Source organism: Mchenga conophoros, linkage group LG3, assembly GCF_057382185.1.
Source record: "Mchenga conophoros isolate Kocher_MC1m ecotype Shallow Benthic linkage group LG3, M_conophoros_male_GT1.1, whole genome shotgun sequence".
In the NCBI taxonomy this organism is placed as follows: domain Eukaryota; kingdom Metazoa; phylum Chordata; class Actinopteri; order Cichliformes; family Cichlidae; genus Mchenga; species Mchenga conophoros.
In genome coordinates, this window is record NC_140528.1 from 57,239,365 (window position 1) to 57,262,236 (window position 22,872).

The following is a 22,872-nucleotide window of genomic DNA, read 5'->3' on the forward strand; positions in this document are numbered from 1 at the left end:
GGGGGTTGATTTTCAAAATAAAATGGCTTAACGTATCCTTTACTGTTAAGCAGGTTTACAGGTGTGGTCAAAAGTTTTTTTTTTTCTTGGGCATGAATTTCACTGGCCATTTGAAAGCTTTAAATAATGTATTTTAGAGCTGTTCTTTTTCCTATCATTGTACAGTACTAGCTAGCTATCAAGTTAGCTAGCTGCTAGACTCTATTGAGGGAAAATGAGGACAGTAGTAGGATAAAAAAATGGTACAGTCTACTAGAAATAACCACCATAGTTAGTAAAAGTAAGAGTGCCACAGGTACATAGCAGGGGCTTTATGCTGTGAGAGGGAGCGAAAATTGTATTTATAATAAAAACAAATAGAATAGTAAGACTGAGATTGTGCTAGATACTAGTGCAAATTGCATTCATAATAATATCAGGGCACTCCAGCTTCCCTGACTTCTAAAAACAAGAGTTGCATGCACAAATGTAAATTTATGTTGGATTCACTCAGATAGGCTGTGGTGTTTAAATGGTTGTTAGTTGGTGCTAAAGTGTGACAAGAAAATATCCTGCTACACTATTAAACCCACATCACCAGGTTGAACTGTTAACACAAGGCAGGATGGATCCATGCTTTCATGTTCTTTACACCAAATTCTGACGCTACCATCCAAATATGGCAACAGTCATCGAGATTTATCAGACAAGGTAACACCTGGTGTGGTCTTCTGCTGCTGTTCAGAGATGCTCTTCTGCATACTTTGGCTGTAATGAACAGGTACTTGAGTTACTATGCATTATTATCAGCTCGAAGCAGTCTGGCTGTTCTCCTCTTACCGCTGGCATCAACATCAGTAGATATTTTTTATAGAAGTTGAAAAAAATTCCACTAAAATCTAATACGCCACATTTGACTTTTTCATATTTTCTGGATACTTTGTGTTTGTTTTGGTAATATATAACATCTGACCCACATTGTCTCACACAGGTATCCTGATTATTAAATGAATAATAATTTAAAAAAAAAACTAGAATATGAAAGAGAAGACTTAAATGAGACCAAAAATGAAAGTCGTAAAACAGACTATAGTTACACCAAGAGCTTGATAAAGAGTGATTTAAGGGTGGACTTGTAAAATCTATACTGAACTATAATGAGTGATCTGGATGAGGGCTTGGAGAGTGACGAAGGAGAGGCTTGCAGACAAAATCATGTTGTGGAGCTGTTTTATGGTTTCCAGTTAGTTTGTGTTTCTTTGTTAAAATTTTGGTCCCGACTGTTGAAACAGTGATGTGTGAATAACAAATTTGCAAAACTTGATGCAATCACATAATTAGACAAGTTAACTAACTTATATTGTAGTTACACTAATTATTTCTCACAACTCAAGAAAACTAAAATCCTGTCAGGAGTTAATCTACTGACACTCTTATTTTATTTTGAAAGTTAAACACCCGTGGTTTTCCGGTTCTAGTGTCGCCGTCTGACTTCGCTGCCGTCCACTCGGGGAAGCTGAGAGGGAGGGTCGCCTACTCACAACTCAGACGGACTGAAGTTAGTTGGATTCTGTGCATGAGGCTGTATTTGGCGGGCGGTGCTTCCTGTGTCAGAACCGCTGGAGGAATAAAAAGCGTGTGGGTTGTTTTTTGTTTAAAATGAAATAAAATGCCTTTCATTACATTCCACTGCTAGCATCTAATACGAGCACTTATTTTCAACCCTTTTCAAAATCAAAAATATTATTAAAACATTTGTGTGGTTCTGAGTAGTTATTTGTCACAGTTATGTCTTAATCTATAAATAAAAGTATTACATCTATTTTAAACAGACAATCGTAAAAGCCTTTTTCTTAGCTATTGCATTTTTAATAGCTTAAATAATCACGTCAATTGTATATTTACGCAAAGATTTAAAAAGAAATATTGAAATTACAAACAAAATAAACACGTGTAACCATTGTAAAGTTGGGCAAAGTACATTTTTACATTTTTAAAAGCTTCTGAAAGTCTTGTGTGAAACTGAATGAGTGTTCAATGTGATGGCGACTATCTTTAACAATCAAAAATGTATTAAAATGGTTTTTTTAATCTACGACAGGGGTGTGAACCGAAATTACAATAATTTTAAGATAAACTCTTGACTTTTTGCTGTATTTACATGAGTTTTAAACCTGATAAAATGTCTTTTACAAAACTTTTACATTTTACATTTTTTGTTTGGGTTCCTAGAAAACATTTCACTCGGTTATTTGTTTATTAGTAACACCTTGGTGGCAAGTGGGTTTTGATTTTGGACTCAACTATGAAGATAAAATATATGGCAAACAATGGCAAAAATAAAGTCTCTGGGAAGATGGAAGAACAAACAGGTGAACAGTAGAGGGCTTAAAAATTCTCATGAATAAATGAATACATAACATTTTTAAAATGGAGAAAATGCCGATCAAAACTTTGTTCTACAACTGAATCTGTCTATCTGTGCAAATCAAAAATGTTAAAAAATAAAATCTCCTTGGAAAGGTCACGTGATTAATACAGAAATGGTCTTCCAACACAATGAAAGCACAGAACGTGTGAATGAGCTAAGGAGACATTTTTATTATTAATATTAGTATTTGGCTCACAGGGCCTCGTCTTGCTCTGCGTGTTTGTTTTGCAGCTTCGTTACTTACTAATCACGTGTTTTATCAGCTCCCAGAAGCTTCAGGATGTCTGATTCCAGACCGGGAAGTGGAGCTCGATTTAGACCGGTCTCACGGGAATATTATAGGGGACGGTTCAAAGTCTACATCCCTCCCTCTCTGCCTCTTTCTGCTCTCAGTCAGAGGCATCTGGAATCGCTGCGGATCGGAATCCTTTTCTCTTTTTTATTTGTTTCAGGCGTCAAAAGAGGGCAGGGATGCCTGTTTGTGAAGTGAGTGAAAAGGATCCACGAAGCTTTTCACTCAGTGGAGGAAAACTTTGAACTGGGATACTTGGAAGATAATTTGGATTTTTTTTCCCGGATAAAATAGTTTTTCTATGATAATTTCACAACACGTTTAAAGCTGCTAGAAGCGTGAATAATCCACAGGCTACCTCAGGAGGTCCGGTGTCCTCTCTACAGAGATATTATGTGCGCGCTGGAGTAATTTTTCCCCTCTCTGGGTCCAGGGATTTGTTTTTTATTTTTCTAGTGAGAGCAGGGCTGAGCAGAGGGCAGAGGGGAGCTAAATGCGGCTGACTGGCGACCCTGCACCGGGAACCATGAACAGCAGCGGGTCTGGCAACTTTCTGCTGGTCCCCATACCGGAGTACCCCCTGCTGGACTGCGTGCCCAACAAGACGGTGAAGATTGTGGTGCTGGGAGCGAGCAACGTCGGGAAAACCGGTACGGGGAGGAATGGAGGCGGGGGGGGGTTATACAGGTTGAATTGTGAAATTAGGATTCAAATGAATGCGGGAAGTTTTGCACGGGAACTAAAGCTGATTTGACGCGTTGTGGGGAACTACTCTGGGAAAACTGTGGCTTGGATTTTAACATGACGACTATGAACAATCCTGCATGGTCCGTTCTAATTAAAATATCCTGATTAATTAAGGTAGAAATATTTGCAAATGCCTGCCGAAAATGCATACCGGTAATGATTGCCAGGGGGCGACAAATCCCATTGTTTACATGATCAATTTAACTCGTTTCCGTCCACTTTAACGGCTCTTAATGAGTATATCAAGTTGTAGTTGAAGTATCTAAATAATTTCACAGAAACTATACGAATCGAAAAGTATTTATTGACAATTAAAAGCCATGCACTGATAACTTTACTCAAGCATTTTGGACAAAAACAACTGATGAGCAGCAAAGATTTTAGTGCATGCTAGGCAAATGTATTTTTATTTTTATGTTAAAAGTGCATGAGGTACTAATTAACATAAGAACCCATTATATGGAGAAATATGTGTGTGCCAGATTTAGGCACACACTCTAATATTCATTTGCATTGCCTGGCATGTTAATGGCATTAACAGAGGGCGTAATCAAAATAAACATAGAAAATATATATACCACTATCGATGTATTTATTCATTTGCATCAGTTAATGAAGCTATGTTTATCTATTTATTTTAAGATTAGTTTAAAAAAATGTAAAATATATTTTAGGAAGTAGTGCTTGGTTCTGCGTTCAAACTCTTATTTTGAAAAGTCAAAAATGGGGAGTAATTTGGATATCTTATCCACTCCAAGTAACCTATCAAAACAGCTTAATATTGGCATTGAGTATAGTCTTATAAGTAAATGTAGCTACTTATTGCTATAATGTAACTACCTGAGTGGGACCCTTCAGAATAAAAGTATCCAACAAGAGGAAAGGAAAGACTATAAATGGCAGCTTCTGTTCGATTGTTTTATTTTAGATTTCAGGAATCTTTAAGCATACGGCGGCTTCTCAAAATACATTTGATGCCCTGCAGTCAGAAAGTGCAGCACTGGCTCTCAGTAACAGACTAAACAGATCAGCCAGGGGAGCAGCAGAGAGTAAGCTTTAGTACAAGAGGCTCATTTATCTCACTGGAGGTAAGAGACTGAGCTACAGTTATAATAAAGCTCAGATTGGAACATGAGAGCGAGAAGGCTGCAGAAAGCAAAGGAAGAGCTAAAAGATTCCCACAGAAATGATCAGTTCATCAGTTAGTAGTAAACATTCAAAGTAGTTGTGGCCCACATGATGCACCCTAATGATGCCGCTGTGATATCACCAAGGGAGCCTTAACTTGAGTTTATGACTTGCACTTTTATGATGCATCGGTGTCATGAACCACAGTTGTGGTGTTAAAAGACAAAAACATTTTACCTGACACAAAAGGCGTAATGTAAGATGCAATGGTTGCATTATGGGAAATATAGGAACCAGGATTTGTGGGTGCTCCAATGGCTCATGGCTCAATACTTTCAATGTTTTTTAAAATATCAAAATGTAGTTAAAGTTTATACTGCAGCCTATTCATTTAACCTTTTATCAGACAGCACATGGATGCTCTAGAAGTCGAAGAAGTTTTTACATGGTTATGGCAGCACTGGGTGTAGAAGAACAAACTCACACATGCATTAATACAAATGCAGTCGTGTGAAAAACAGTTTCATAGGAGTTTCTGCATGCCTGTGGAAAAAAAAGTAGACTGCATGATTTAATAGCTTGTAGCATTTAGCAGCAATAACACAAAGTTATTGTTTGTTGACTTTATTTCTCCAACTGGAAGAATTGTGACTGACTCTTCTCTGCAAGGATTCGTTCATGCACAGCTCTCTTAAGGTCTCATCACAGCATTTCTGCCAGGTTGAGGTCTGGACTTTGCTTTATTTTCTTTTTCAGCCATTCTGTTGTAGATTTGCTGTTGCGTGACCTAATTTTGCCCAAGCTTTAGCTGTGGACCAGATGTCCTCACATTTGACCCTTTGGTATACAGAGGAGTCATGATTTACTCAGTGGTCTTGTGGCTGCAAAACAAGCGCAAATCATCGCACTTGACAGCTGTAATGGGATGTTTGTGCTGATATGCTGTGTTTGGCTTTCTCCAGACGTGGTTCTGTGCATTATGGTCAAACACCTAAACTTTGATCTCGCCTGTCCAAAGGACTTTGTTTTTGGTTTTCTGAAGAAACTTTGCAAGCCAAAGCCGTGCTGCCACGTTCTTTTTAGAGAGAAGACACTTTCTTCCTTTAACCCTTCCAAACCGTCCGTACTCGTTCAGTCTTTTTCTAATTGTACTGTCAATACTTTACATGCCTCAGTTGGCATAAATGTTGGACTCTGAGATGGACCTCTGCACTTTTTTTTTCTTTTTTCAGTTTCTCTGAGCAAAGCATCAATGCACACACAAACTAATAAAGCTTTCAGTTTGAACCTTTTGATTAGTATTGGTCCTTTAATTTCATGCCTTTATCTGAAATAAGAACAATAGTTGTTAATATGAAGCTACAAGTTATCTCTTGAGGCATGTGGACCATTATTATGTTGCTTATATCTGTTGTGAGTCCTTTATTGTTTTAAATCCAGTCACTGAATCACTCCAGTGACCTTTTTATATGTATTATTCATGGTATCATCTGTTGGTAGCCTACAGAAAGATAAACCTCTCCTTTGATGGAGTGAATGGGGTGGTATCCAAATAGATATATTAAGCCAAACTCCCACTCCCAAAAGACTGAAAGTTAGAAAAACAGTGTTCAGAATCCAAACACCCAGAGGTGGATGAGGCAATCATTTACCAATAGAAGATGATTCAAATTCTGAGTATTGGTGAATCATTTCTCCCTTGAGACTTTTGGACTCTTTTGTTTAGATACTAAAGTCTTGAAAATCAAACTTATGTAGCAGTGCTCGGGGAAAGTGTTAAATAGATCAGAAGGTTACTGCAGGGCATTTGATTTTTCTGTAACAGAGGTTTGGATTCTGCCCTACAAACTCTGTGCTCATTCTTGTTACTTTTTATTCTTCTTTTGCATCTCTAATTTTTCTTTTTGTTTCTTTTTAGCTTTGATTGTTAGGTTTCTGACCAAGAGGTTCATTGGTGATTATGAAGCAAACACAGGTGAGTTTCTGCACATCTGACTGTACTCACTGACTGAGTTCCCTCTGTAAAAGTCCACTGTTATAGAAAAAAAAGTTGATCCGTTCATCAATCCGCCTCAATCTCTGTGTCTGCAGGGGCACTCTACTCCCGAAAGGTCACGCTGGAGGGTGAGGAAGTGTCGCTTCAGATCCAGGATACACCCTGTGTCGCTCTCCAGGTAAACAGGGGGCTGTAGCCATGTCGTCATCCTGGAGATTAGCTTGCATTATGCTAACTGCATGAAAGTACCAAAATATAACTGAAACATACAGACGGCTGATATGACAGGTTTCAGACTTGATTTAGAAAGTTATTCAAACTATTTCTAGATGTTAAAATTGAAAAAAAAAAAGAATATTTTGGGAAACTGCTGCAAACATCTTTGTTCAGATCTTGTGTCAAAATGTCCTTTAACCACACCACAAGGAAGCACTGAGAATATAAATGATCATAGATCAGTTAGAGTTAGCTTGATGGGGTCAGAAATATAGGAGATAAGTAAGCCACCATCAGGAAATTAGGGCACTGGCTTTAACTGAGACCTGTTATTGATTAGTTCGTAATTATTGTCACTTATCATGATTATGAGGTGGGAGGCTGCTGTGGCTGTGTATCGTTCTTCCACGTGCTACCGAGGCCACTGTTTGGCTATCTCAGGTACAAAAGCCTCGCCTACCTTCTCTTCAAATGTTTTATAAAGGGGAACAAATCAGAAAAAAGCTGATGATGATGATGTTGCACATACAATTATATCCTAAAAGTGTGTTGTTTTATTTCTAAGCTTTTGTACCATTACGATTAGAGTTACCCGCCTCTGTGCACATAGTTCTAGATTCATTTGCCAATAACACGACTGACATTTTTTCTTTTCCTTCGTTTTTTTTTTTTAAATATCCTGTAGATATAACAATAATATGCTGTTGTGAACTTCCTTGACTGTGATAATTTGGATGTGAAAATCTGATACTGTGCTAGCTTTAATTTGTGGGGTTAAAAAGTTCCAAAGGGATATCTCTTTCTTGCATCATTGCCTAATTTAGTAAAATTCGTACTCCCCAAAGTCCCCAAATATTCCCATTTAAAAAAAAAAAAAAAAAAAAGCTATCTCAAAGCCATTTTAGGAAAGTATTGAAGTATGAGGAAGTACTTCAAATACAATCTCCTCACACATGATGAGTTTAATGAGTGCAACGTGCCACACAGCTTATCCTGCTCAACGGCCTGTTTACAAAACCAACCTTCAGAGCTGCTCATTTCCTACACGGGGGGAGATAACAGGGCAAGGAGGTCTCTCCTGGCAGGTCGGACCACCTCTCAGAGATTAGACAGAAATAACTGACGTGTGAGAGAAGCATGAGTGTTGAATGTGTGTGTCGAGGTCAAGCAGTTAAGGGCTTTTTCGTAACCTTTAATTGGGTGTTTTCTAAAATGTGGTGTTTAAAAAGCAAATAATGGAAACACACTTTGCTTGGTAAATTTGTAGGTAGAGTTCAGATAAGAAAATAAATTGGGTGGTCTGATGTATTGAGTTCAAAGTCAGAAACAGCTGGCACATGTCCACAATGAGGCATTAGTCATGGAAATGAACGTTCTAGTACAATTACTATGTGCTTGGCCACTTTGAACAGGAAAATCATCATGGATGGGTTTTAAACAATCATAACATCACAGGTGTGAAATAGTTATATTCGTTTGTGTTGGGCATGATTTTTTTGTTTTTGGTCTGACGTGTTGCATGCAATTCTGCAGCACCTACAGTTGTGTTCAGAAATCCAGTCATCATGAGCATACGCAAGAATGTCACTGTAACTTTGGTCTTTTAATGACTTTAAACAACAAGAACTAGGTGTACAAATCTGAATTTATTGTAGACTTTCTCTGAACCACACATTCTCAAATATATACAAACATTCATGTGACTAACTTCACAAGACAAAGGCCTTTTAACTTGTTGTTAGTGATGATTGACTACAACTAGTTGTTTCCCTTTGTCAGCATAAAAAGGATTTGTTTGACAGCACTCATTGGACTGAGCAACAGTCAGAACAACGAGAGAGTTCAAGCAAGATCTAAGAAGAATTCTAGATTTTCACAGGTTGGGAAGGTCTCTTGGAGCCATTTCTAAACAACTGTAGATTCCAGGATCATCAATTCAAACAACTGTACATAAGTACAAGTTATTTGGATGTGTCAACACTTTGCCAGGGTCTGGAAAAAGATCCAAACAATCATCCTCAAATGACAGGAAACTAGTTCAGATGTTCAGAAAAAAAACGAGGGACCATGAAGGCTGGCATGAACTGCTGGAACACAAACATCACTCTCCTTAGTCAAGTGAGTTTTACATCGCCATGGACAAATTTGCAGCTGCCCAAATACCAATGGTACTGAGACATTGTACAAAGTAAATTAAATAACAACGGAGGAGGACTACCGCCAAGTTCTTCAACTTCATTACAAATCAACAACTGGATGGTTGAAACTTGGATATAATTCATTCTCTGAGCAGAACAATGATTCCAAACAGACATCAAAATTTGTTTTGATGGATGAAGCAGGCTAGCATTAAACTTCTGGAACAGCCTTGCAACAGCTCAACCTAAACCAATTTTTGTGGATTATGCTTAAAAGCCGCGTCTGTGCCATCAAACCAACCAATTTAACTGAACTCTACGAATTCTACCAAGAAGATTGCTCAGAAATCCAGAGAGTTATGCCACAAATTTGTTGATGATGACAAAAAGTGTCTGGTTGACATACAACTTGCTAGAGACCTTTAACCAAGTATTAATGGGGGTGAGTGCATATTTTTGAGGCTGTATCTGTATAGAAGCAGCAGGACCAGACGGCATCCCAGGTCGTATCCTCAGAGACTGTGCATACCAGCTAGCTCCTGTGTTCACTGAGATATTCAACATCTCTTTATCTCAGTCGGTGATCCCCACATGCTTCAAAGAGTCCATCATTGTTCCTGTCCCGAAGAAACCCCACCCTGCTTCTCTCAATGACTATTGCCCTGTAGCCCTCGTTCCACAGACGATGCCATCTCTCATCTCCTCCACACATCACTCACTCACTTGGACACTAGAAGGGGGAATTATGTTAAAATGCTCTTCATAGACTACAGCTCTGCATTTAACACCATAATTCCCTCCACACTCACCACCAAGCTGGAGCATCTGGGACTCAGCTCATCTATGTGTCAGTGGATCTCCAACTTCCTAACTGGCAGACCACAGGCAGTAAGGATGAGCGGACATGTCTCAGCCTCCACCACTCTCAGCACTGGAGCCCCCCAGGGGTGTGTTCTGAGCCCCCTGCTGTACTCTTTGTACACATATGACTGTGTGGCCACTACCAGCTCCACCACCATCATCAAGTTTGCTGACGACACCGTCGTGGTGGGCCTGATCTCTGATAACAACGAGACGGCCTACCTGAAGGAGATTAGGAATCTGGAGAACTGGTGCCAGAGGAACAACCTCCTTCTAAACGTCAGTAAGACAAAGGAGCTGATAGTGGACTTCAGCACTAAGCAGGAGAGGAACTACCAGACCCCTGTCATCAACGAGTGCCCAGTGGAGAGAGTGGACAGCTTCAAATACCTCGGAGTTCACATCACGCAGGACCTGTCATGGTCCTGTCACATCAACACCGTGGTGAAAAAGGCCCGTCAGCGTCTCTACCACCTCAGACGCTTGAGAGACTTCCAACTGCCCTCCAAGGTGCTCAGGAACTTTTACTCGTGCACCATAGAGAGCATCCTGACGGGAAACATCTTAACCTGGTTCGGGAACAGCACCATGCAGGACAGACAAGCTCTACAGAGGGTTGTGCGATCAGCTGAGCGCACCATCCGCTCCGAGCTCCCTGACCTGCACTCAATCTACAGCAGGCGGTGCTGGACCAAGGCCAGGAAGATCGTGAAGGACCTCAGCCATCCCAACAACAGACTGTTCTCTCTGTTGAGGTCAGGAAAGCGATTCCGCTCCCTGAAGACCAACACAGAGAGACTGAGGAGGAGCTTCTTCCCACAGGCGATACGGTCTCTCAATCACACCACCACACAGTACTGACCCACACATATAGTTCTTTTTTTTTTTTTTTTTTTTTTTCTTTCCAAATGACATCAGAAACAGCAGTATGCAACATTACGTGATGGCAGAGCTTCAGTTCATCCTTTGTCATTTTTTTTTTTTTTTTTTTTTTTAAATAAATAGGACAGGGGGAATGAATGAGAGAAAGAGGGGGAGAGAAAGAAAGAAAACCAAAGGGGAGAAGAGACGGTGAGAAGGGGGGGGAAGAGAGAGAAAAAAAAAAGAACTCCTGGGTCACCTGTATGGAGAAAAAAAAAAAAAAAACAAACAAAAAAAAAACAAACAGAGGAGACAGCAAACAACAAAGAGCAACATAATAATAGAGAAAACAAAGCACCATCACAATAAACTAGCTAGTCATAGATATCAATATTTACTAAATAATAAACGATATTGTGCAGCACGCAAGATAGACAGCGCACAGTGTGCTTTGAGGCAGCAGCCAAGAAAGCTTTAGTCCGCGTCTGTGAATACCCATGTGTGCATACCTGTGTGGATCAGCATGCTTGCATTCCAAAGGTTTCTCCATGTAATGATCTGCTAGGGAGTGTGGGGGGGCCACAGCCCCGTCCTCCAGGGTGTGAAGCAGGTATGGAGGAGATCAAAACTCCAGACATCCAGAGGCCCCCAGAACACAAGAGACCATGGAAGACCAACAGAGGGGCAGCCGCGCCACTGTTCCAGTACACATATAGTTCTTACACACACACTGGACATTCTGGACTTTGTTATCACTTCATCACTTAAATCACTTTAAGCATATTTGCACTGCACAAGACATAATGTGGATTGCACAACACTGGTCACTACATTCTTCATTTCCAGTTAATACTTGTACAGCTGCTGTTATTGTGTATATATTTATTTATATTTCTTCATATATTCTTATATAGTTCTATATTGTGTATTTTGTTGTACAGTTATTTTATTTTCAACTTTAATTTATATATTTTATCTTATTCTTTCCCAGTTAAATTTACCCTTCATTCTAATTTGTGTTGTACAGTTATTTCATTTTTAACCTTAATTTATATTTTATTCCTTCCTAGTAAAATTTACCCTTTTTAATTTTTCATATTTATTTCCTATCTTATTCATAGCCTTTTCCTTTTTCTTTTTTTTAAATTTTGTTTTTTTTTTTAAGGTCACGAGCAGTTGTGTAAGCATTTCACTGCATATCGTACTGTGTATGACTGTGTACGTGACAAATAGAATTTGAATTTGAAGAATAAAATTAGAAAAGAGAGATAACATAAACATACAAAACTTAGGCCATGCAATAATGACAAATGGAAAAAAGGGGCTTGAAGGAGCAGTCTATGATGGGAAATCTGGATCTATAGCAGCAAAACTAAATGCACAGTAGGGGAGACTGAAAGACAAAGCCACTGCCTCCCATTCTACTTATAGAAACTCTAGCAACGAGAAGTAAGCCTGCAGTCTTAGAGCGCGAAGTTCTCTATTACTCTAGGATTGCGTGGTACTGCAAGTTCTTCTTTTTTTTCTTTTTTTTTCTTCTCTTTCTTCTCTTTCTTTTCTTTTCTTTTCTTAGCTGCACAACATTGAAAGTAGCCTTTATTGTTGTTGTTGCATTTTCAAGCTGTTATGCAGCTAAATGTTTTGTCTGTTTATATGTTTATTTGCTTTAATCAAAGCAGGGTAATTTTAATCTAATTAACTTGCGCAATCACAGCCATGACTCAAAGTGGCCTGCCTAGCTTTACAGCCACTCTATTTCAAAGCAGGCTTAAACATGCTAAAGCAGGTACTTTTTCCTGCAACTCGCAATTGTGCCATCATTTTCATTATTGTAGTTCTGTTTTGCAGAGTAATCACATGTGGTAAAATATTAAAATTACATGTAATTAAATTTACACCTAATACTAATGTTAATAGGCTAATTTTGTCTTAATAGGCTATGTCACCTTCATTGTAGGGATCAAATATGTTTTGTGGCTCCATACAGATTTGTTTCTTTCTAGCAATTCCTCAAAAATATGTCTCTTGATAGCAAAAGTTGCCAACCTTTGGCCTAGGCTTTTCAAAGTGACCATGCACATCTGACTACTGACACTGACTGGCCAATGTTGTCACGTGGAGGTACTCAAGGGTGTTCAAGGAACTGCTGGGATGATTAAAGCCTTTGATTAAGATGATTTTAAGATATCTCCCCTTAGAGGAACTGTGGGACCATCCTACTGGGAGTCAACCCAAGGACAGCCCCAACAGAGAAAGGGATTACTTCAGCTCATCCTGGGATTTCTCAGGAGATGGAGATGTGGTAGACTGGTACTGTCAATAGATTTCTATTCTTTTAACAGACCAGCATAAAAGGAAAATATAAGGGAATTTTTGTCACATGCATCTGTCTGTATCTGATGTAGTCTACTTTAGTCTAATTTACACACACACACACACACACACACACACACACACACACACACACACACACACACACACGTACGTCACTGTTCACTAGCTCTATAACATCTTCATAGTAGTTCCATTATGTAATAAAGAAAAATCTAAATTAAAAAAACTGAGATTTTCCTACTTAATTTACTGTGAGATTTTAGGTTTTTCAATTTTATTTATCCAATTATTTATTTAGTGATGGGGGAATACTCCAACCATTTTCAGCTATCAAAAATACACATGGGTTACAACACATTACTTTATTTATTTATTTTTTTGCCTGTCCCGTTTGGCTCTTTTGCCATCAGAATTATTGTCTAAAGGCAAAGAAAGATGCCCAACGGATTTACTTTACCAAATTGACCATCCCAGCCTTGCCGTAATGGTCCATTTAATTCACCTTTTATTGTTTATTTTATTTTCACTTACTGAATACGGGACAGACTTGACTGGGGGAAAGAAAGAGGGAAAGAGAAACAGCTGAGAAGAGGGACGGGGGAGAAGGGCAAAAAACAAAAACCAACAGAACGGGCAGAAAAAAAAATGCATATATCAATCACCTGGATCACCTGCTGAGAAAGGAAAAAAGAAAACAAGCAGAAGAGAACAAGAGTAATAGAATAAACAACATCACAATGATATATGGGAATATGACAGTAAATACTAAATATTAAACATTATTGTGCAGCACATAAGATCAACAGAACCAGGGGGAGTTGCAGTGACGCGCCCGTGAGCTCCGCCGGCAGCCAGCTGTGCCTGAGTGACCGAGCCCCAGGCCGAGAGGCCGGGGGCACCCCACCTCCGAAGTGGCCCGAGCGAGCCCCAGGCTCCAGGCCCCGATAAGCGGCCGCCAAGGAGTGAGCCGGTGTGTACCTGGACGCCCATCCCCAGACACAAAGAACCACCAACGCACCGATGTCTGAGGGGGTCCGCCACTGGCAGGGGAAGTGGTGGTGGGGGGAGATAGGCCTCCAAACCTTGGAGGGCCTGAGATGTCCCCAGAGAGGTGGCGCCTGACACCCAACCTGACATATAGACACAGACATACAGGCACACACAGATACAAACATCCATTCCCACCCTCATGCTCTCATATGCACTTACTCCACACTCAACCAACGTGGAGACAGACATGAAGAGACGCTGTACACACGATCACACTCCCCAAGCGTACTTTACGAACCGGGTCTAGGTACCCTTGCCCCTGGAGGGGGGAACTGCACCCAGACCCAGGTGGTGTTACCCTTTTCCCTGCGGTGGGGAGAGGCAGACCGCCCCGACTCCGCAGCAGCAGGGAGGCCCCACACTCCAGACCGCAGTCGGACGGCCAACTCCTCCTCTTAGCCCCCCCGCTCCAGCAGGTCGGAGAGAATGGGGGTGAGAGAAGACTCCAAACCTCCCTCCACCCGCTCATTGTAGTGTTGATGCATGTGTGTTCTAAGGTGCATTTAAAACCCAGGAGGACATGGAGCTGCCTGCCAGAGAGCAGCAGGTAAGCACATAGTCCCTCCTGCTGGCCCTCAATGTCTACGTGTATTTAAAATTGAGAGGTGGGCAACGACGCCAGGGGTGAGGTGTACACCCTGATGGTAACTTGGATTCCGTGTATCGTGCCCACCCCCAAGATCCTATATGTATGTGTAATGAGAGAGTGAGTAATGTGAATGTCTAAGTTGTGGGACTGCAAGTTCTTCAAGATACGATGGTTCCTGATTATTCAGAACTTCGTGTGAAGGAGAATTTCAAATTAAGTTCTAGATTTGAATATGATCCCCTTTCTAGTACCTGTTAGCAGAACTACAGAATGTTACTGTGTGTTTTACAGGACGATGCCGAGGGTCTGTACTGTCAGGAGCAGATCAACAGGTAAGACTGGAAACACACGAATATGAATTTGAATTAAACACAGTGCACTATGCTAACCTCCACTATGATAACTGGGCCTGCAGGTCAATCTACTGGGCAGATGGATATGTGCTGGTTTTCTCCATCACAGACCACAACAGCTACAGAACCATCCAGCCACTGTACCAGCATGTCAGACGTATACACCCCTCTGGAAACATACCGGTTATACTGGTTAGTTATGCGATCATTAGAAACAACCTGGAAAAAACAACAACCTAGTGATATTCTTTCAGTTATTTTATTTAAAATGTCTCTGTTTCTGTTCATTCAATCTTTAGTGCAAGACAGACCAGACAATACCAGACACCTACTAACCCCAATCCTATAATCTAATCTGTTGTGTCATCTGTAATCTGCTGCAGGTTGGCAACAAAAGTGACCTGCTCCGAGCCCGACAAGTGCCTGCAGATGAAGGCGAGACGTTAGCAGCTTCATTAGGTGGGAGTTTCTTCTACTTCTGTACCACCAAACCTTTGCCCACTAATCAAAAGAGATATTTCTTCAAAAAAGAAGCCTGACTACTCCAGTTTGTGGGCATTAATGTGTTTAAAAATGTCCTCTACTAGCAATAAAATATATCACAAGGCTAAATGTTTAACACATAATATGTCCTACCACTAAATGGTAAATGGACTGGTTCCTTTTACTCTACCAGAACACTTCATACAACATGCTTTATTCACCCATCCATACAAATGCTTTTTCTATGCGCAAGTGCATCAGAGAGCAGCCTGGGTTTAATATCTTGCCCAATGATATTTTGGCATGCAGACTGGAGCAGCCGGAATCAAACCACCAACCTTCTGATTAGTAAATGTCCGGCTCTACCTCTGGAGCTACAGCCACCATCACTTTGCGAGAACATTGCATTCCACTATCTACAGGGTGGGCCATTTATATGGATGCACCGTAATAACATGGGAATGGTTGGTGATATTAAAGTCCTGTTTGTGGCACATTAGTATATGTGAGGGGGCAAACTCCTCAAGATGGGTGGTGACCATGGTGGTCATTTAGAAGTCGGCCATCTTGGATACAACTTTTGTTTTTTCAATAGGAAGAGGGCCATGTGACACATCAAACTTATTGGTAATGTCACAAGAAAAACAATGGTGTGCTTGGTTTCAACGTAACTTTATTCTTTCATGAGTTATTTACAAGTTTCTCTTTGTTCACAGCCATTGACATGTCGAAGAGGTTAACACGTGAGGAGCGGATCGAAATTGTGTTGATATCTGGTGAACACAGTAACCGGGTCATTGCAGCAGATTTCAATGCAAGACACCCTACGAGACCACCCATCTCCCATGCTACAGTTAGCAAACTGCTTGCTAATCTGCTGCAATGACCCGGTTACAGGACGAGGCAACAGAAAGTGGACTAATTAAACTATAAAAACAAGTAGCAGCTACAGCTGAAATATAACAACTAATGGCTCAAAATGCTGTCGAATAAATGTAAATAAAAGCTAACAAACTAAGAAACAAACTCAGTGTTTAAGTTCAGAGTTTTTTATAGTTATTTTTAGCCAATCTGTTCTTTACCTTGTTAAGTACAGGTTTTGTTTTATGTAAATAATTTCATGGTCATAAAAATATGACCATGAATAACAATCTTGACCCCTTTATTGATTTAACTTCTCAGACCTGTAAGTGTTGCCCATCCTGTATATGCAGTATGTGATATATCTTAACTATATACTGCATGATATCTAATGAATTACATTTCTGTGCTAAAGATAAGAGTGGCCCTAATCTGAATGTTACTTCTGCTCACAGGAGGAGTTTACTTTGAGGTCTCAGCCAGAGAAAACCATGAAGGAGTCCATGCTGCCTTCCTACATCTCTGTCAAGAGGTGGGACTTTGTTTTTGCTGATATTTGTTAGTCCAAAATATTAGAATTTGACTTAGCTATCGGTGTATTCCGAGTCCAACCACCTATGTGGGACTTTCTGCTTTCTGTGAAAATGGATTTCATTTCCCCTTGATGCCCATAAATACAGAAAACACAGAAAAACCATGTGTTGGTCCAGAAAGGATCACAAAAAGCCCGTAATAGACTGGTTTGTATATTTGTTTTTTCTAGTGGAGTAATTTTTGCCCAAGTGGTTTGTTTTATTTTGGGTATGTTTAGACTTTCTGCTTCCTTTTGTGGCGCTGCAGAGAGTAGGTTCCCAAACGCTGGCTTGTTGAATCATTGTGTAAATCTGCGGTTCTCTGTAGCTTTTTGAGTCTTTCAGGTCATTGTTTTGGTTTTCAGTTCCAGCTTTCATTAAGTTTAAAGTTTGGTTTTAATGGTGTATTTTTTGGATGAGGTTTTTTTTTCCTAATACAGACAACGCTTGAGAGATTTCACATGACAAGGGAGGAAGTGGTAGTGGTGATATAAGTCACACTCACTTAATTTTGATGGAGTCTGGGAGAGTGGTTGTCAGATTGCAGGATATGAGATCTGTATGGGTGCTGCTAATTGTCACATGAGGAATGCATGAAAATATTTCAGTGTTTTGAGCAGCAATAGTCCTTTTGAAGGGAGTGAAAATAAGCAGTAAACACAATACTAACATTGTATCAAGCTTATATGGCCAACGTGCTGTTCCTCTACACTTACTGTGGAGGAACGTCATTAATTCAGCCAGGTAACTTCAGGCTTACCCCACCTGTTGCTGGAATATATCGTCGTGGTAACTGCAAATATAACCTTCTGACCAATCAGTTCTCCACAAAAGTGTCACTTTTCCTGAAAGTGTGCCGACAGAGTCTAAACCTTCTCTGTAGTGCCTAATATCTTTGTGTTTCCCTGATAAGCTTTAGTAATAAAGACTTTTAGACTTAACTTTATTCCTTTTTTTTGTTTCCTGTTAACTGCAAACATATTTACAACAATTTTATTATTATAAGCCCTTAAATGTCATCTTAAAACAGGACACCTGTTTGAACTTCTGTCATATTTGAACATAGTCTACGCCTTTGTTTGAATCCAGTGGAATATAAACCAGATTTGATTTCAAACATTCATTCAAACTTAATTTTCTTCCAGTACTGACTTGAATTAGTTTAGCAGGCATCAGTTTTAAATTGCAGCAAAACTGACTTGTTCTCATATGTGATTACATTTTGACAAGTCTGTCTGTCTTCTGTCCCGCAGGTGATCCGGGCACTGGGAGGAGGGAATGGGGAGAAGAGAAGAGGAGGACTCCACCTGGCCAGACCCAAATCTCCCAACATGCAGGAGCTGAAGAGGAGGTTCAGGCAGGTCCTCTCCTCCAAAGTCAAATCAGCCACGACCATCTGAGTGCAGTACGGGCTGAAAAATGACAACCTGCAGCCGGGCACGTGGCGGAAATAAAAGCTAAAACGCCAAAGGGAAAAAAAAATCACAAGAAGAGTTTTATGTTTGGAGATATGGAGCCATTACTGGCATGAAAAGACATGTGTGGTGTGTGTGTGGTGATCAAAGCTTCTCGAGAGCACAAGGAGTCCTGATCAGATGGATGAAACAAAGCCTTTCTGGCAGGCGAGCTCTTCTGGAAGGAACTTGTGGTCAACACGACCTCTTTCCAGACTCGAGTACAGCAAAGACGCTGCCCAAAGCTGAAATGACAGATACGGCCAAACAAACAGCTTGTGTTGTATCAGAAACTTTGCATGTTTGTCATGAAAGGCAGCAGAACTTTCTGACACGTTTATGTCTTATTTCTTTCCGGTTAAAAGCCAATGAATACATCGTGAACAAAGTGAATTAAATATACCAAAAACAGCGAAGACGTATCAGATTTATCCGGTTTGTTTTACATGACTCAACATCTCTTATTTCATCTCTCAACTGTGTTACATATTCATTGTTTTGTTTTGTTTTTTACTTACTGGGGAATAAAATGTTACTCAAAAGACATCGTTTTGTTTCTTTTTCCTATCCTGGGGTCAATCCAGTTGAGAATGACGACATAGTTCAGTGTTTCCTGAAACCAAATATATGAAATATGAGTCTCCTTTCTCTCTGAGACATGGTGTTCTGAACTAAAACAGGAAATGACCCAACGAGGCAGGCGTTCAAGGCTATAAGCTGAGACAAATGCTGGCATTTGATGACAGGAAGGAAGTCCTTTTGTAACAAAATAAACTCCTGATATTTATGGAAGATCAATGCTGTCAATAATAAAACACACAAGCATGTTTTGTATTCAAGCAATATCTGTTATTTAGTTAATTTACTTGAACTTGAAACTGTAATTGTCCTTTTAAATTTAAAATATACAAGAAATCTGGGTATTTTCCATTTTATTAACTTAAAAAAAATGGCGTAAATTAGTTCATTTTCATTTTAGCATTAACTGAAAATGATCTTAAAACATGATATTTCAGAAAACATACACTTATTTCATAGGACAGGTGCACAGCAGAGGTTGTCCATCATCAGTAAATAAAGATTTATAAATCTCTTTTCCACGAGGGGGTAAATTTATAAAGGGCCCAACAATACATATGGATACCAAAAATAAAACCCGAGAGACTAAAGAATTCTGCATCATATGTAAGTTTATGTACTTTTGAAAAGTATGAATTTTAACGTCCCGTCCAGAGTTTGAACAACACAAAAAAATGAAATTAGAGATGGGTTCCTTATGAATTGCCAGTTCAGATTTGTCTTAAAATCACATGTATTAAACTTAATTTGATACTTTTTAATATCTGCAACTGTAAACGTCTCTATAGTTCAACGTTTTCATAAATTAAAGCATTACTATCAGCACCACCATCACTCCCAACACCATTATCGTCATCACGGTTGTCTTTATTATCATCTATATGGATATTTAATATAGATATGTGAAGCCATAAATATCATATGACTTATATCCATATAAAATACAAGAAATATGACTCAGTCTACCTCATTGACTCTGTACTTTGCCTGTGATTTTGACAGAGTAAACATTTCCACTATAGCTCAGTCCACACAATCCAAACTCTAGGTGTGACTTCATGCTTAAGTGGCTCTAAGTGTGGAAAGTTTTTCATCTCTGCTGCTTTTAAACAACAAGGTTAAGGTGTTATTTGGGTTTTATGTTGCTCCAGAGGATTTTTCCTTCCCAACGAGAAGGCATTTCTGGGCAAGTCCCAGCTATTTGGTAACAAGAGACACTGCGCCGAGCATAACAGTCAGCGGGAAACACAAGTCCTGATCTTATTATCCTGTTTGTGGTTAAAAACCCAACAGTGTTAATGAACTGATGGATTTAAAGTGTCTGTGCTTTCAGGGATTGGTCCAAAAGGAAGTGGGGATGCTGTTTGTGGTGTGTGTTTGAGTGTGTGTGTGCTTTCTGCTGTTCTCATGACCTCTCCTTGCTGAAACACAACATATTCCCAGTAAAGATAAATTCCTCAGCATCTGGAATTTCTTTGTTGGTCACTGAACCACCACCCCAGCCCTTCGGCACTACACACACACATTCATGTGCTTAAAAATTGTCTGTTGACCCCAACTTGTGACTTTTTGCCCTTTGACCTTTTTAAAAGTAGCGGAATCAATCCGAGTTGCTCATGGATTATGAAAGCTACAGAGAAGCCATGGATGGGACAAAAAGCATGTGTGTGTGTGCTCGCGTGTGTTTGTATGCCTTATGCTGTGGGGACTCATGTTTACACAGTAACACTGCAAGGACCTTTATGAGGTCAAAACAGAATTCCCATAACATAAATCAGTGAACCTTAGTTTGAAGACTTTAAGGTTTCAGGTTTGGGATGATCCAGGAAATTAACATCCTCTGAAGTGATGGGAACATTTACAAAACAAAGGGACTTTCTCATATTTCATACTTTAAGTTTAATTTCCTCATGTTTTCATTTGAATTGTCAGCTTTCATACCTCTCTCTCTCTCTCTCTCTCTCACACACACACACACACACACACACACACACACACACACACACACACACAACCCCGTTCAGCTATCTTAGTGAGGACCCTCATTGACATAATGCTTTCCCTGGCCCCTTACCCTAACCCTAACCATTAAAAATGAATGCCTAACCCCTTACCCTAAACCTAACCATAACCTAATTGTAACCCTGACACTAAAACCACATTTTGAGCCTCAAAAATGCCTTTAAATGCCTTCAAAAATGTGAGGACCGGGTTGTGTGTCCTCACAAGTTACTGCTGGTTCTCACAAGTGTAGTAGAATGAAGATGTCGGTCCTCACAAAGATAGATATACAGGAACACACACACATATATTCTGTCTTTATGAGGACACCCATGGACTCCTTTTCCCTTTATTATGATAAGTAACCACCAAAACCTGGCTCTACTCTATCTTAGACCCTAAAACCACCTAAAAACCAGGTCTGTTCTCACTTTCTAGGCCCTCACAAAGACAGATGTGCACACACCTTGTCTGTCTTAAAGACACTGGATGGACTATTTCTATGTTTTCCTCCCTTTTTCCTCTCAAAGCCAGTATTCTGCTCTAACATGGCCTTTAACTGTAAGTTTATTTGATTGATGGAGAGTTAATGTGACATTTACGAGGCTAGATTTAGAAAACAAACCTACACTAACCGTTTCCTTTTAGGGTAAGGACACAGAGAGAGATTAAGTAGACTTTTGAAAAAGTCTTAATAACATCCACACAGTTACTAAATGTTGAGTTCTGCAGATGAATCTATATTAACAGCATGCCATGTGAGTCAATCCCCACTGATAAAAAAAAAAAGGTAAAGTGAATCATGGAGGGTGGGAAATGTAGTATACAACCAGCCATACAGGATGATGCCAAAGACATAACAGGATTAACCTCCTGAGGAGTCCCCCAGGACAAAAATGTGCTTTTTAGCCTCTGTTGACCCCCATTGTAACCTCCAAGACAGTTTCATTATTACTCCAAACAACACTGAAATGACCAAGCTGCTTTCCTTTCTTTTATAAAAAAAGAGATTCATATTGATGCATGACAGAGATCTAAAAAGTAAAACTCATATTTTCTAGTCTAAACTGCATACTACTTTAAGTGCCCTAAAGCGGCTGATTTCGTGCTACATCAGTGAAACTGAATTGCACAATTGAATTCAACTTTAGAATCCAATAAAACACTGGTGCACTTTTATTTCTGACCTAAAACTTTAAAACGGCGAAAAAGGATTACGTAAAATGAAAAAGAATAATGTCCCAACATAATAAGATAACCTTTATTAGTCCCACACGTGGGAAATTTGTTAGATCCTCCTATTTTCATAATAATTTATCCAGCTGCTTCTGAATTCTTCATTGTGAAGCCTTGACATACTCACAACATAGCTTCTAATAATTGTGTTAAGTACTGGAAGAATGAAATATGGGAATTTCACTCACCAAACCTGAAGCAGTGAGTTTAAATAGCTTAGGTCAGGCCTGATAACTCTATTTAAAAAACAAATACAAAATAAAGATTTCTGTGATTCTGTAAGGTTTCATATTTTGTAAGGAGTGAGCCTGAAGTGGCTGCTAAAAAGCATTTTTGTTTAGGTGTGTTCAAGGTTGCTGTTTCAGGGAGGCAGACAACCATTTATGTGATGGACTATTTAGAATCTCTAAGTACCCAGATGTGTTTGTGGAAAACCTGGAAAAAAATGAAAAAGTGAGAACAATGTAAACTAAAACCACAAAGGTTTTTGAGCTCTTCTATAACATTATAAAACTTCTTAAAATTTGCTGCTAATGTTATATGAGTTTTGTGCACTTTAATTTCTGATAGATTTGAGTTTCCTTTGTTTTGTCACTCTAACTGGAACTATGAGCTTTGACCTCAAGCTCACCTTTTATTTGTCCTGGTCCTGCATTTAGCTCATTTGACCTCATAATTCGTAATAGTTAGCAGAGTTTAAAAAAAAGAAAT

At 39.6% G+C, this 22,872-nt stretch overlaps 1 protein-coding gene across 1 annotated transcript; it reads left to right on the forward strand.

Moving 5' to 3' along the window:
* Nucleotides 1–2,562: 2,562 nt before the first annotated feature.
* rasl11a (RAS-like, family 11, member A) lies at nucleotides 2,563–19,103 on the forward strand. The gene is made up of 8 exons (XM_085264063.1): nucleotides 2,563–3,352; nucleotides 6,496–6,552; nucleotides 6,669–6,751; nucleotides 14,914–14,954; nucleotides 15,038–15,167; nucleotides 15,359–15,434; nucleotides 16,775–16,851; nucleotides 18,145–19,103. Exons 1-8 carry the CDS (start codon nucleotides 3,196–3,198, stop codon nucleotides 18,289–18,291), a joined length of 768 nt encoding a protein of 255 aa, XP_085120189.1. The 5' UTR covers nucleotides 2,563–3,195; the 3' UTR covers nucleotides 18,292–19,103.
* The last annotated feature ends 3,769 nt before the right edge of the window (nucleotides 19,104–22,872 follow it).

Excerpts from the sequence above, each read along its gene's own strand:
- rasl11a (XM_085264063.1), top strand. The coding sequence starts at position 3,196 with ATGCGGCTGACTGGCGACCCTGCACCGGGAACCATGAACAGCAGCGGG. Across the intron at positions 6,752-14,913 it reads CACCCTGTGTCGCTCTCCAG|GACGATGCCGAGGGTCTGTA; the intron begins GTAAACAGGGGG and ends TGTGTTTTACAG. Across the intron at positions 16,852-18,144 it reads TCCTACATCTCTGTCAAGAG|GTGATCCGGGCACTGGGAGG; the intron begins GTGGGACTTTGT and ends TCTGTCCCGCAG.